Here is a 14,881-nt window from a genome sequence, read left to right on the forward strand (position 1 = left end):
GTCACCACTCAAGGGTTTACTGTCCCGTTAAAGCTGCAACCATTTTCTGTTTGTCATTGGATTTTGGACTTTGTTTTTTTTGGGGGGAGGTGAATGATTTTCAGTTTGAACTCTCTAATAATGGTCTTGAGTCAGTTTTGAAATCTTAAGTTTTTATCTGTTAAGCCTTGTTTTTGTAAGTATGCCTGTTGAAGTCAGTTCCAGTTTTATTTTGAAATCTTGCATTTGTGTATTTCTTATTTTTCTTATTCTTATTTTTTGGTGATCCTTGGGTCACATTTACTCAACAGTCCTCATCATCCTTTGTCCTGTGTGACAAGTGTGTAACCAATCACTAATGTAAACCCATGTGTCAAAACATGAGGCAGTCTTTGCTTTCGATCTCAATCAAAAGCAGAAATGTCTTAAGCCAGAGTCTCAGTTGTTTTTGATAAGGCCTCCCAGTTGCAAAAAGTACATTGAAGTATCTTTGTGAAAGAGTTGAAGTGAGAAATATGCAATGCAATAACATAATTGCTTCATATTTCATCAGCCCTACTTGCTCTAGGTTTTAGGTTGAGTTGACTGTCACCAGCCGGCCATGACTCATCATAAGAACCATCATCATTCCATCATCCAACCTAAATGTGTGTAATGAAATGCAAAAGTTAATGTGTAAAAAGAGACCTATCTTCTCATCCCCTCTCTATGATTGTTGATTTCTGAACTGAGAAATCATTCATTCTGTTCTTCGTGCAGCCCCCTCTGAAGTGTTAGCAATCCGCCAGGAGAACACCAGTCAAAATAGTGTGACTCTGCTGTGGCATGAACCCGACCAACCCAACGGAGTTATCCTGGAGTATGACATCAAATACCATGAGAAGGTACATGTAGCATCTGCATCACTCAAGATAAGCAGAAAGAAGTACAGTAGTTATTGGTCAGCTTATTGTTGGTGTGAATGAATGAACTTGTTGGTTTAGAACACATAAGAATCCAAAAGTTAGACAGCAAAAAAAGAAAAAAAGAAGTATCAGTATCAAATACATGTATGGCATGGCTCAGGGGTAGAGTGGCCGTCTAGAAACCAAAGGGTCGCTGGTTCGATCCTTGACCCTGGTGACCATGTTGAAGTGTCCTTGAGCAAGATACTGGACCCATAATTGCTCCTGATGAGTAGGTTGGTGCCTTGCTTGGCAGCCTTCACCATCAGTGTGTCAATGGGTGAATGAAATGACACTGTAAAGCGCTTTGAGTGCTGCTAAGGTAGAAAAGCATGACATAAAATTGAGTCCATTTACTTTACTTTTCTTATCTCACATTTTTTAAACAAATTATCAGATTTATTTGTACACTATAAAAACATTAGTTTATTTACAACCCAATTAATTATGTAAACAACCATCCCAAATTGTTCGCTGTCCAAGACACAAACTAGATTTCAGTACAGTTTACAGAAAGAGGCTTGGAGCCAGAGGTCTCATAGCCAGGAGGCAGGATGATTGGGTGAGAAGGGAGGATTAGTCTCTCTCTCTTAGGTCTCTTGCCCTGCTTTTTCTTCTGGCCTTTCTCAGGTGCGAGACATCTGTAGGGGATTTTCCAGTCGTCAAGTCAGCAGTGTGCTCTTCCTACGGTTTCTATATGACTGTACTGAACAGTAAGCACTCACAGCAGGGCAGCAGCTGCTGCAGAGCCAAGCCATCTGACCATGACAGGAAAAGAGGATTGCTGACATCTGGTTCTATAAGAATGACCTTACGCAAGAAGTCACCCAAAGAAGCCGTTTTTTTTCTTAAAAGGGTGGATGTTTTTATAGTAAGTTAAACCTATTGTATGACTAGATTGTGTGTTTTTTAGTTTGCCGTTTTGCCAAAGGAGTTGTCTGACATGATATACAGTAATTTCCTGCATAGTAAATGCTGTTCTACAGTTTTCAAGTGATCCAGTCATAGGATCGGGTATGAATATCCCTTGAATCATTGCTACATATAGGCTTTTTGCACACCTGGTTGTAAGATCTTGCCTGAGCAATGAAATCACAACTGATCAGCCTGCACACACTGCACATGGTCCTGAATGTGTCCTGAGATCAAGCAATATTTTATTTGGAGTCTGTTAGTAAAGATGGTCCCCAGTAACCTTGACCGATTATAGGCCGCTTCCATTTTGGCTTTGGTATTTGCATTGTGTCTTTTTATTGTCATAGGGGCATGTTTCTTTGCCACTACCTCAACTACCCTGTCCACCGTGCTTGTGACTCAACTCCTCCCACTTCTTTGCAATTGGCTCATAAATAATGAATAATTAATGATCTCCATTAAACAGAATTGGACGGTCTGAAAACAGAGCTGATCGACCAAGCCTTGTGTGTATTTAAATGCTTCCTGGGCTGCATTGAAGGTCTGCCTCATCAGCTGATTGTTTAGACAGAAATATCACTGCTGAGTGCGCAAATAACAACTTGTTATTGTAACATCCATCCATCCATCCATCCATCTATACCACTTATCCATAAAGGGTTGTGGCTGGAGGCTTTCCCAGTTGAGATTGAGATTGAGCGAGAGGTGGAGTTCATACTTGCCAGTCCGTTGCAGGGCCATCAGGAGCAATTAGGGGCTCAGCATCTTGCTCAAGGATACTTTGACATGGTCACCGGGGGACGTGAGGAACAAACCAGCGACTCCTCAGTTGCTAGACAGCCACTCAATCTCCAAGCTTTGCCACCCCATTATTATAACATCTGATGTGAAAAGCTCAAAGAGAGAAGATATTATGGTTGCATCAAATATCTTTGGTGGTTTTATTTGTTAGAAATAAGCATCGTTGTGATTTTGCTGTCTTCCTGACAAAAAATAAATACAAGAAAAGTATCACTAGTTGCACCATGTGCTCTGTTTTTGAAGACTAGTATCTGATTATATTAAGTATGTCAATGATGGAATGAGTGGATGTGTTTTTCCACATTATGCATATTTTGAGAGACATACTGGTTTGTGCCACTTCTATTTACTACAGAATGTCGCAGGTAAATACGCCAAATAGAAACATTGCAAATAAAAGTAATGTATGTGTATATTTGCATACAAAGCAAGGAGGTAAGGTCAAATCACAGACACATGTAGAAATGCATTTTTAAATCCAAGGGCCCTATTTAAGCGATCTATAAGCATGGCACAAACTGGTGCTCAGTCAAATGCAAGCATCATCACTAGTTTCAAGTCTGCACATTTTACATTTTCACGCCAAGCGCCCGTGCCCTTTCACTAACAAATTAATTTGCGCTCCACCTGCATCAACAGGCTCTTAACTATATTAATTAGGCATTAAAGCAACCATGGCACATTGCTATTTTGGAACACCAGAAACTGTTCACATCATAGACCAAGAAGAGGTTGGTCTTTGGTCAGTGGGGTTATGTGTGAAGTTAGTTCGTTATTTAAAGGGTACATTAATTAGACGAGCAGATGTGTGGCGTTGCAGTGTGGTTGTATTGATACCTGACAACATGAAAACGCTGGCTGCCACCTCCTCCCAGGCCTGCTTCACCTCTGATGGCTCCATTGGATTCCTGCTGCTCCAGTATATAAACATAAGACATGTGTGCACACCCTCATCATGGTGCACAAGGAGGTCCATTTCTCCAGATGAGAAGCACGCTCTTGTCCAGAGTTGAAATGCCTGTGCCACTGAATTACAACATGACATGTCCTGGTCTGCCAACACTACACAAGCACTTGCTGCAAATCAGTAAATCGACAATGCACCAGAATTAAACCATATTCCATCACGTATGAAAGTACCCATAACAAACCACCGCTATCACGACACAGCTTACAATATGACTTCTGGCAAGACTTAGGTAGCTGTTGTGTACTACTTTACATTATTATCTTATACTATACCTCATAAAGGGGATGCTAAGGATAAACAGCAGAACCTCTTGACAGTTAATGATTTTATATCTATAAACTGACCAAAATGTAATTAACCAAGATTCCATCTATGTTTGTTTCAGGATCATGAAGAGCAGAGTTATTCCACACTGAAGTCTAAAAATACCAGTGCCCGAGTCTCAGGCCTGAAACCTGGCACTCGGTATATCTTCCAGGTCCGGGCAAGAACATCAGCAGGCTGTGGACGCTTCAGCCAGAATGTGGAAATTCAGACTGGCAAAGCAGGTGTGTTTTTGTTTGCGAGTGTGTGTGTGTGTGTGCGTGTGTGTGTGTGTGTGTGTGTGTGTGTGTGTGTGTGTGTGTGTGTGTGTGCACGCTTGTGTGCGTGTGTGTATGCATGCACTAGAAGCATGGTACCTACATGGAATGATGGACAAACTTATTAAATGCTGAGCAGATTCAAATTCATGGTGATCACTCACTGACACCTATTTGCTTATGTGTGTGTCATCATGTTAGTAAGCCTGAAGTGTTTGTGTATCTGCAGCTCCTCTGCGCTACAACACCATGACCATCATCTGGATCTGCATGGCCTTGGTGTCCACCCTGATCACCTTTCTGGCCATCATCATCTGCAGGAAACGGCAAGGCTACACTTTACCACACTACCCATCGCTGCTGTGTGTGCACTTTCTTACGCTACTCTACTTTGACTCTCTGTGTAATGTGGCTTGTGCACTGCAGTTCTCCATGCTTGCTTAAAAAAATTCAAAAGATCTCCAGATAAGAAAAAATTACCTAATTTGAGCATTAAATGAGAAGCTAAAATAACTTTGTTCCACTATGTTACCCTAATATGTGCATAATTGACCAGAGCACATCTGCATGCTTTTCTACCAGAAAAAGAGGATGATGAGTCAAGGATTTCTGAAAGCTAATGCTAATTCTCACACCTCCATTACTCTCTGCTTCCTGTCTTTATTTAGCTCCTTTCCTTGTGTCTTTCACCTCAGTGAATTAATTGTGTCGCCATTGGTCCCATTAGTTCTTCCTTGCCCTTTTAATGCCTTCAGTTTACGAATTTCATCACAAATAATTTTGAATATATACAATTGTTCATTTTCATTCTGTTTGAGGGAAAATAGATAATTTGAAGGGTTTAGTGACTAAAAATGTTATTGTGATTATAAAGTCCAGTATATTCACATAATTAATTTCATTATTTAAAATATCCCTGCTTATGCTGCTGGTTTGTCTAATATTTAAGGAAATTCCCATCAGAGAAATATAGGGTTGTTTCAAGATTTATTTAAGGTATGAGGTTTCACATCGAGGCTGAAAAAATATGAGGCTATAAATAACTACTTATTAAGGAGTATTTGTCTTAAATCAATCTTTGAAAAGTTGTTTACATTTTTCCCATACTGACAAGATTTTCTGTGATTTACAAGACAATGCGTCCATGCAATTAACCAGAAATCACTACCATGCAGTAGAAGGTGATCTTGTGCACCATGCAAAAGAATACTGAGTGTTGAATTCCAAAAACAAGTAAAGAAGAAGCTTCATAAACTAAAAGCACTTTGGTCATGTAGAAGAGGTAGGGCGATGCATTGTTTGTCTATTGATTATATTATTTAGTATACAAACAAAGTAACTATGTGGTGAATGAATAAATTAAATGCAAAATCAGTTTTATGTTTGAAATTTCATATTTTGAAGATCCATATTTCACAGCTTTTTTGTCTTAAAAATTAAAAAAATTTCAGATATGTATTTTTAAACAAATATACAGTGCACTCAAGAGGAAAACATTTTTTCCTTTCCTCTTTCTTGTGATTATATTTAGTTTTTTCATAATCATAGCAGAAAATGTCCCAGTGGTTTTGAAGTAAGAGTGGACATGTTAGTAAAACAGTTGTAGGGGATGAGTTACAAAGGGGTCATCAGTAGGAGCTTATGATTTCTTTATTCTCCCAAAGCATTTTCAAATCTTAGAAGTTTTGGTCATTTTTATATCGTAAATTATTTTCCCATTGAGTCTTTCTTATTTTAATATCAGATATCTGGGTAGTGGAACCAATAATGTTCAAGTTGTTGTTGTTGTTGTTGTTTTGTTGTTGTTGTTGTTGTCCAGATCCGAAGAGCAGATACACTAGCCATCTGCTAGCTGTTGATATTCATTAATGACTTTCACAGAATGATGAATGTTACAAGTTAATGAGATTGATTAATCCATTAACAATGGCACAAATGTTCCCTTTTTTGTCCTTTTTTCATCTCCTTTTGTTGCTGTGTGCGTGCCTATGTGTGTATGTGTGTTTTCTTCAGGCACTGTGGTTATAGTAAGGCCTTCCAGGACTCTGATGAGGAGAAGATGCATTACCAGAATGGTCACGGTATGGCCCATTCCTCAATTATAAGCTATAAGAAGTTGGACTTTCATGATGATGTCATTAAAAAAGTGTCACCACACTGAACCAGGGCTGGGGTTGCTTAAGCTGAATAGCCGTGGTCCTTGCATGCTCTATCTTCATTCCCTCTCTGTCTGCTCCTCTCTTAAAATCATTTTTTCCCCTGTTTCATCAAGTTTCTGTTCCACACACCAGGGATAGGCGCTCAGATGTGATGTTCCCTCACTCTGCAACATGACAAAATACTAATGTTGTTTATCTTAGTGTCATTCCCTGACGCGAGATTCTATATTGACCCACACACATATGAAGACCCATGCCAGGTGGTCCATGAGTTTGCCCGAGAAATTGAAGCTTCCAGGATCAAAATAGAGAAAGTCATTGGTTCAGGTAAATCCATGGTTGCAGACACAGACACAGACACACACACACGCACAAAAACACACATGCACACACACACACACACACACACACACACACACACACACACACACACACACACACAGACAAACAAACATATAAACTGTGTAAATCAATTGACTATGCTAACTTAAAATCATTGGCCAGTGTAAATGCTGTGGTGTGCAACAGAGAGGAGGAGAATCAGAGTTGCATGGGGCTGTCAATCAAAGTTCTTCAGACAGGCAGGGAATACTAACAAGACACTCCGCTCGATGTTCAACTGCTGCACCCAGAGAGACACATGCAAAATGTAGTACAAAGGAAGACAAATAACAGCAATCACATTTTATGTCCTACTGATGATCTTAAGATAAGAATTAATTAAAAAGATTATAGTGGATGATTAGCTTCCTTTAGTTTTTGCACATACTGTCAAGCACACTAATTTTGGGCCAGGCCTTTATTTACCTCAACTGCACAATGTACCAGGCCTTTAGTGGAGACAGATTTATATTAAAGAGAGTAATTTATTTCCTAAAATCAAAAGACTTTAGACACACAGTAATCCCCTCATTTACTGACTTTTACTGCTTTGTGAAACACTACCAAAATAGTCGTAGTGTCCGTTGCACCATCACATAATTCACGGTCACTATGGTAAATACCAACTTCAGCTCATTTATAGCATTGTCAAGGGTCCACTTTAATGACAGAGCGATTAATATGCAATATGACCAAATCTCCAACCCAAATAATTGCAGTTCTCACAAACCAGCGTCACATAAAGACAGACTAATCTGAGATGTAGGTTTACAGCAATCTGATAATAAAGATCAATTTTAATTAAAAAAAAAGCAGCCTTTATTTGTTTGTGTCATGCACTTAATCTTTTGTTGAAGACCCCATCTCTGATTGAATTCTTGACACTATTGTAGGAGTTACAATATATGTTGACTGATAACCTATGTTTATTGATTTCTCTTATCCCAGTTAATTACAGTAAATTAACTTTATATTAATTCCCATTCATTTAAAGTCATGGGTGGGTAGGTGGTGAGGGTACAGTTGAACAATGCAGGAATGTATTTTTAGTTGTTGCTGAAGAAGGATCATTGTGTGTTTGTGTGTGTTTAGGGGAATTTGGGGAGGTTTGCTATGGACGAATGAGGCTTCCGGGGAAACGTGACATCCCCGTGGCACTGAAGACCCTGAAAGCAGGATACACAGAGAAGCAGAAGAGAGATTTCCTAGCTGAGGCTTCCATCATGGCCCAGTTTGACCATCCTAATGTCATCCACATGGAGGGAGTGGTAACCCAGAGTATGCTGCCATTTCCACTGTATATTATATTTAGGATTATTGACTGAAGCATTGCAATCATGATAGGATATTTGCAATATTAAAGGGAAGAAATACACCAATCAGTGATACATTGCACGCTACATACATGTACTGTAAGGTCCAAAATACCATCTGTCTGCAATGCATAATGTTAGTATAGCAATGGTGGTTGCTGTTAATAATCCCTATAATCACTTGGTGCAGCTACATGGACTACATGCCATCACGACTTATGTGTTTCGGGTTTTTCATTTCTAGTCATGTAAAAATAAGATCCTTAAAGATTTGAAATGACACAATTCCTTATGTCTTTGGTTTCATGGTATATGTACGGGCCCTTCGAGCAACACATAAGGAATTACTTAAGTAGCTAAGGACAAAAGGATTTTTTTTTTCTTTCCCTCAGAACCCTCAGGATACTCTTACGGTTAATTTAACCAACTCATTTCATCTTAGAGGATCCTTACCTGAAAATTGAAGGGCAACCATAATCTCTGTGGATATACAAGCAGGCACTGGTATTTAGTTTAAAGCTATTATATGTAGGTGGCACGGTGCAGTGTTGAGCAGTGTTGCCTCACAGCAAGAAGGTTCGAGCCCCGGCTTGAGCAAGGTATCTCTCTGTGTGGAGTCTCCATGTTCTCCCTGTTCCTGTGTGGGTTCTCTCTGGTACTCCAGCTTCCTCCCACCATCCAAAGACATCAAGAGGGGACTAGGCTAATTGATACTCTAAATTGACTGTAGGCATGGCTGTGAGTGTGAATGGTTGTCTGTCGATATGTGTTGACCCTGCGATGGACTGCTGACTCGTCCAGGGTGAACCCCGCCTCTCACCCAAAGGCTGCTGGGATAGGCTCCAGCCCCCCCATAACCCTTAAAAGGACAAGCGATGGATAGATAAAATGGATGGATGGATAGATGGATGGTATTATATGTAAAAATTTTCAAATAAATTTTCACTCTACGCTTGAGAAACAAAAAGAAGTGAAAGTGGGCTGCATAACAGACATTAACAACCACATTAAAGCCAGATATTGGTTTGTTTCACCATTAGCAGTGCAAAGGATCTTATATGAATTGCCCGAAAAAGTTAAGGATGACTGGTCATCCTCTCATGTGGGACTGATGTCGTACTCAATGCTTAAGGGACTCACTATCACCTATTCAGTTAGAACAAGATCCAAAATTAGCAAGATGTTACCATCTAGTTACCATGTTAGATGCTTTTTCACTTTCTGTTTATAATTTCTGCCCATTTTTGAAAGTTTTAGAAAATATAACACCTAATGTTAACCAATAGTGTCCTTTGGCTTTCAAGCTTAGAGGGAATCGACAACACAGCTGTACCACCAATTTCTTGATTTTTTTACTTGAATACAGCATAGGTACCATATGATAGTGTGAAAACCTTAACAGCCTTAAGCACACCTGTCTTCTTCTTCATTGGTTTTACTAATGGACTAAAAGCCACATCGCAGCTACTGTATGGGATTTAAGAACATCATGCCATTCACTAACGGGTGCATGCCTTCAGTGAGACGGCTCAGCGCAGCAGCAAAAACAGAAAATCAGTATGTGGCAGACCATGTTTATATTGTGGCGGCCCACCACAAATAAATGAATATGTTGGATCGCCTGGGATGATTTGGCTGGCTGTCAGATAACACTGGTAGATGACAGCTGACCCCAAACTGATTGCCATCTCTATGCTTGAAAGGACAAGCAGGATGGGGAGATGGATTCAGATTTGACAGGGAACTTAAATGACTGGACTTTTAAAACTTGGGACCTCCTTACTGAGGAGTTCAACTAGGATGACATGTATCACCTAAAACTCTTCTTCTGAGTAATTCATGGATTTTCCCTTACATCATTCCTTAATAAAGGTCGAGGATATTAAAATAAATATAGAATCTCTAAAATGTATCTCTCATGACATGAAAACTGTTGTCCAGGTCCTCAGAATAGCTCACCATCCTTGCTGTGGACAGTTTTCAAATGAAAATTATTTAGTACAATAATTTTGCACAAATGCCATAGAAATGGATAATTATGAGGTCTATATATACACTATTTTATGTATGCTATTACCATATTAAACAAATAGCACTATATTATTTTAAATAAGAAGATTGCAATGATGAGAACATCATTTCTATTAGATCTCATAGCTTTTAAGTCTCATAAGAAGGAATAATGGCCTCTACCCCAAAAACATAAAATTAGACTTGGCAGCTTACTGTATGAGTAAAGTCCACCTCTGCTTACGATGTGGCTCATCAATGAACTTTTCTTTAGTAAAAGCTTCACATTTATCTTGAAATGCTTTCCTATTCAGAAACACATTAGTGGTATGATATTCTCTCCAAATTATTTTGTCAACCTATATTCAATCACAGTGAAGCTTTTGAAATAAATTGGATGTGTCAGAGGACTTTACTGTAACGATTTCTCTCTGGAGCTCTTCACTGAGCAATAGTGAGAAGGTCAGAGGAACAGAGGCCCAGCCTACCACCCTTCTTTCAGTCACTTGACTTAATAAATTGAGTTTGGCCCTCTGGGTCATGCTAAAAAGCAAGCTTTTCCTTATTTCTTACCATATGAGTAGACATCGTTTTCAACGTTTGTGAGTGATATACAGATATACAGCTCCTTTTTAAATTTGGAGTATGTTACATGAAGGGTTCCATGGGTAGATTACCTTTAAATGCCTGTATATCTTTAATGCCTCATGCTGAAGAATACAGAATAAATCTATTTGTAAGCAGATTTCTAATGTGTGCAGGACAGGGACACATCACTCTGTATACTTGTGTTTGTGTTCACAGGCAAACCAGTGATGATTATCACAGAGTACATGGAGAACGGCTCTTTGGACTCCTTCCTCAGGGTGGGTATCAGAAACTTCTGTCCTTAAGTGCACTGACTCTGGTCATCAATTTCAAATAGAATAAGGTGTTGCTAAATGTGCAACTTTTCAGCAACTTCCTTTATTCTAAAGATTGTTCATTTAATGAAAACTCTAACGCTGTTATCAGGAGAAAGCTGTGATCTAGATGTGAAAGTTGTCTGTAATAATATAGATTCAATGATAGAATGATTACTTGCATGGAATTCTGTCTATTTTCACTGTTTAGCATATCCCTGTCATGCTTTAATGTTTCTCATTACTTGATTATCATCTTTCCAGTGATCATTTCTACTGCTATACATCATTTTGTCTTTGAACTTTAATGAAACTAGTCCCTCAATACCTCTTCCCTTAACTGTCTGTCTGATTCCTGTAGAGACATGATGGCCAGTTCACTGTCATTCAGCTGGTTGGATTGCTCCGTGGCATTGCAGCCGGGATGACATACCTGTCTGACCTGGGATACATCCACAGAGACCTGGCTGCCCGCAACATCCTGGTCAACAGCAATCTGGTGTGTAAGGTGTCTGACTTTGGTCTGTCCCGCGTCCTGGAGGATGACCCAGATGCTGCATACACCACCAGTGTGAGTTTTCACATTGAGGCAAGCACTAACGCATCTCGCAAACACTTTCAGACACACAGAGGTAATCGGCGTGATGGTGTGGGATAGCTACGTCTGGGAATGATACATAATAACTTTCTTTTCAAACTTAGGATCAATATCATGTCTTAAAGATGTATGTTGAGCTGGGTTTCAGAGTATTGCAGCTTTGGCTCACTCACTGGTTGAAATGTATTTCAATATCCATACATTGCAGAGCAAGTTTTTGATACCCATGTTTATTACTCTGTTTATTACTTACACAGACACGATGGTCTTAAGCATGAACTATTTTTGCCACTGGCAAAGACACAGAAAACAATGTCTCATTACTTCAGATTTAACCATAAAATATTAATATTCATTTTAAGTGTAGCCTTAGGTCAGACTAGGATTACCAGAATTAGAAAACATAGTTTGTGGATAAAATACATTGCAGACCTATAATAAAAGCTTTCAATAAAACTGAAATGAGCAAAGTTGATTTGAAACTTCAAATCTTAGCTTGTAAAGGACCTTAGCTATTGTATCAAATGATAATAAATTGGCTTGCCCACCAATAAATGTTGTGTCTCACAAGTAGATTAGCTCGTTCCCCACCGTTGACAAGTTTTTCCAATAATCTGTTATCATTGTTATGTGGTAGAGGCCACTATTGCGTGCCTTGTTACAAGATATGTTTTTTCTAGGTCAAAAAACAAGCAAACAAGAAGCTCTAGAAACCAGAAGGTACTTTTCTCTCCATGGGCCTGTGGTGTGGCACCAAGGCGTTTTAGGAGCGGTTTAGTCAGGCAAAGGAGGCAAACAGATGAGCTGGTTGTCTAGGAAGGGTTTTCAATCCAGCAGGCTGATTACTATTATTGATTTTTTATAATATAAAACTGCAGAAACCATACTGGAGTGAGGAACAAAACCTCAAAACAAATGAATACATATTTCAAATCAAGTCCATCCTTGAAAGTCACTTTTTTACAAAAAGGCTTTTTTGTTGAAAATGATGACCTTTTTTTAAATGAAACCAAACATCATGCAAGTGTTGACAAAGAAAAAGGTTGTTTTAATTTGGCTCTGTATTAATCCATGTTTATATAAATGCCCTTTTCATTTTATTACATTTTATCTATGTATTTTTTCTATGTACATTTGCATAGTAATTCCTCTATTTATCTAACTTTCATTTTTAATTTTCATTCACTTGATTTAAATTCTTCTAATTCTTCTTCAAAATTCTTCCTTAATTTGTTTGTTTTTTGTCGCAGTGGCTTTTTTAAAAATGTATTTGTGCATCAGAAACCGTTTTCTGGCATCCATCCATCCTATCATTTTCCACCACTTATTCTGTTAAGGGTCATGGGGGGTGGAGCCTATCCCAGCTGCCTTTGGGTGAGAGGCGGGGTTCACCCTGGACGAGTCACCAGTCCATCACAGGACCAACACATATAGACAGACAACCATTCACTCTCACAGTCACACCTACGGTCAATTTAGAGTATCCAATTAGCCTTGTCCCCCTTGCATGAGCCCAGGCTCAAACCCTGAACATTCTTGCTGTGAAGCAACAGCGCTCACCTCAACCTCCATCTACAGAATATTTCAGAACACAGAAGTTGAATAGTCTTCTCCCTGGAGAGTTTCCTCTGTCCCATCACTTTTTACTACCATTTGAGTCTTGTCCTGCTGCAGGGATGTCACTACAAACATGAAACCAGCCTCTCAATAATTTGCAACGATGAGAAAATCCTTAATAAAAAAAACCCTATAAAATAAAAAAAAACCAACATAAGAATGGGATCTTGTAAGAAAGTTAATAGATTCATTTGAAACTTTATTTGGTATATCAACATCAACCAGGACACATCCCGTTTCCTCATGTAAAAACAAAGGCTAGGTTTTTGGAATTTCTTTACAGATAAGGAAGTAAAGTCAACCTGATACTATCTATTTTTCTCAGGAAGTTGCCTGAAAATTCTTCACATTTTGAATCAGCAGACATGCTGTTAGACTTAACAAAACAGGGTTGGTTAAATGGTCAATAGGGAAAAAAATGTTCTGGGATTCTGGGTGTCTGTTATCTGTTTGGAGAAGTGTGCTGCCTTTCAAGTTTAATTGCCTCATTATAAGAAGTCAGTTGTGCACAGAAGATTTGATAATTGGCTGTTAATTTAATCTTTATCCACCTTCTCTACTATTTGAAAAGTTATTTTATATTGTTTAATTGTCTCATTCTTCAATGTGTAGGATGGGCAGGCAGTCTTTTTTAGTTTTGTTTCAGTTGGACCACAGTGTCAAGGGTTTATTTCTATTCACTGTTAAAATTGTCCACAATAAAATATCAAATTTCTTCCTGAAAGTCGAGGAAAGTTTGAATACGGTTTTCAGCAACTTCAGCAGTGAGATAGCTTTAACAATAAACGTGAAGACATTCCATGGCCACATGCAAGTTAAAATCACCTAGAATAACAAATATGTTGTCATTTGTGTGAGTAATTTAGGGCAATTCTGAGAAATTGTGCAGGGGTTAGGTGATAGGTAAACTGTCGTACACAGAATAGAAGGGCTGTTAACAACAACTGAGTGATATCTGAAGTTGCGTAATCATCAAATGCCTTTTCTCTCAAACTAAATGCTGCTGAAATGATGCCTGCTGTACCCCATATTTTTAACCATGCCTTGAGAAGTATGAAAAGTTGTGTTTTGCTAATGTTGCTTCAGTTACTACAGCCGTAAGTCAGATAAGACGTGATTACTGTTATTTATTAAAATTAGATTTCCCATTCAGAAGTGCCATATGTAAAGTTTGCTTAAGGGTTGGAGATGGTTTAATTGTGAATATGGATCATTAAAATTCATGATATACATTTTTTTTTTTCATGTGATGTTGCTTAACATTATGTATGGCATTAATAATGACTGCAATTACTGAAAAAGTTGAAATGACAGTCGTTCCAAGTCCAGTTCAGTAAGTTGTGGAACTCAAACAGCAGTGGCTGAGACCGAGAGGAGACCAATCTGTGGCATACTGTATGCAGTATTGGAGGAAAGTAAATTGAGAAGATTATGTTTAAGTGTCTCTGGGTGGGATAGTGTGAGCCCCCTTCAGTCTCATAATCCTCACAAGGAAGTCCCAAGTTCTGAGGGGTGATGTATGGATGACAGAGGTGCAAGGGAGACTGAACCAGCCAGGGAATGACAAGGTGTGTGGTGGACTATATGTGGCTGGCTTGTGGAATGGATGCATCAAAGGCTGCTGAGCCAAAGAAGAAGAGCAAGCCACTGGGAGTGATGGCAGCTGGGTGAGAAGTGCAGCCTAGCACTGCTGTTGAGAGTGGAGATAGCG

At 38.9% G+C, this 14,881-nt stretch overlaps 1 protein-coding gene across 2 annotated transcripts in view; it reads left to right on the forward strand.

Moving 5' to 3' along the window:
- epha8 (eph receptor A8) overlaps positions 1-14,881 on the forward strand; it is a 135,998-nt gene that overhangs the window by 102,477 nt on the left and 18,640 nt on the right. The window contains exons 9-16 of one of the 2 annotated variants that reach the window (XM_086198397.1): positions 739-863; positions 3,995-4,157; positions 4,420-4,552; positions 6,204-6,271; positions 6,551-6,676; positions 7,823-8,008; positions 10,858-10,919; positions 11,317-11,526. In XM_086198397.1, coding sequence (XP_086054523.1) covers positions 739-863; positions 3,995-4,157; positions 4,420-4,552; positions 6,204-6,271; positions 6,551-6,676; positions 7,823-8,008; positions 10,858-10,919; positions 11,317-11,526 — 1,073 coding nt within the window. The remainder of the gene's footprint in view (positions 1-738; positions 864-3,994; positions 4,158-4,419; positions 4,553-6,203; positions 6,272-6,550; positions 6,677-7,822; positions 8,009-10,857; positions 10,920-11,316; positions 11,527-14,881) is intronic. The other variant, XM_086198398.1, reaches the window with a different exon arrangement.

The sequence above is a fragment of the Aulostomus chinensis genome, chromosome 3 (assembly GCF_037954235.1).
Source record: "Aulostomus chinensis isolate RoL2024-O1b breed Wild chromosome 3, RoL_Achi_v1.0, whole genome shotgun sequence".
NCBI lineage: Eukaryota > Metazoa > Chordata > Actinopteri > Syngnathiformes > Aulostomidae > Aulostomus > Aulostomus chinensis.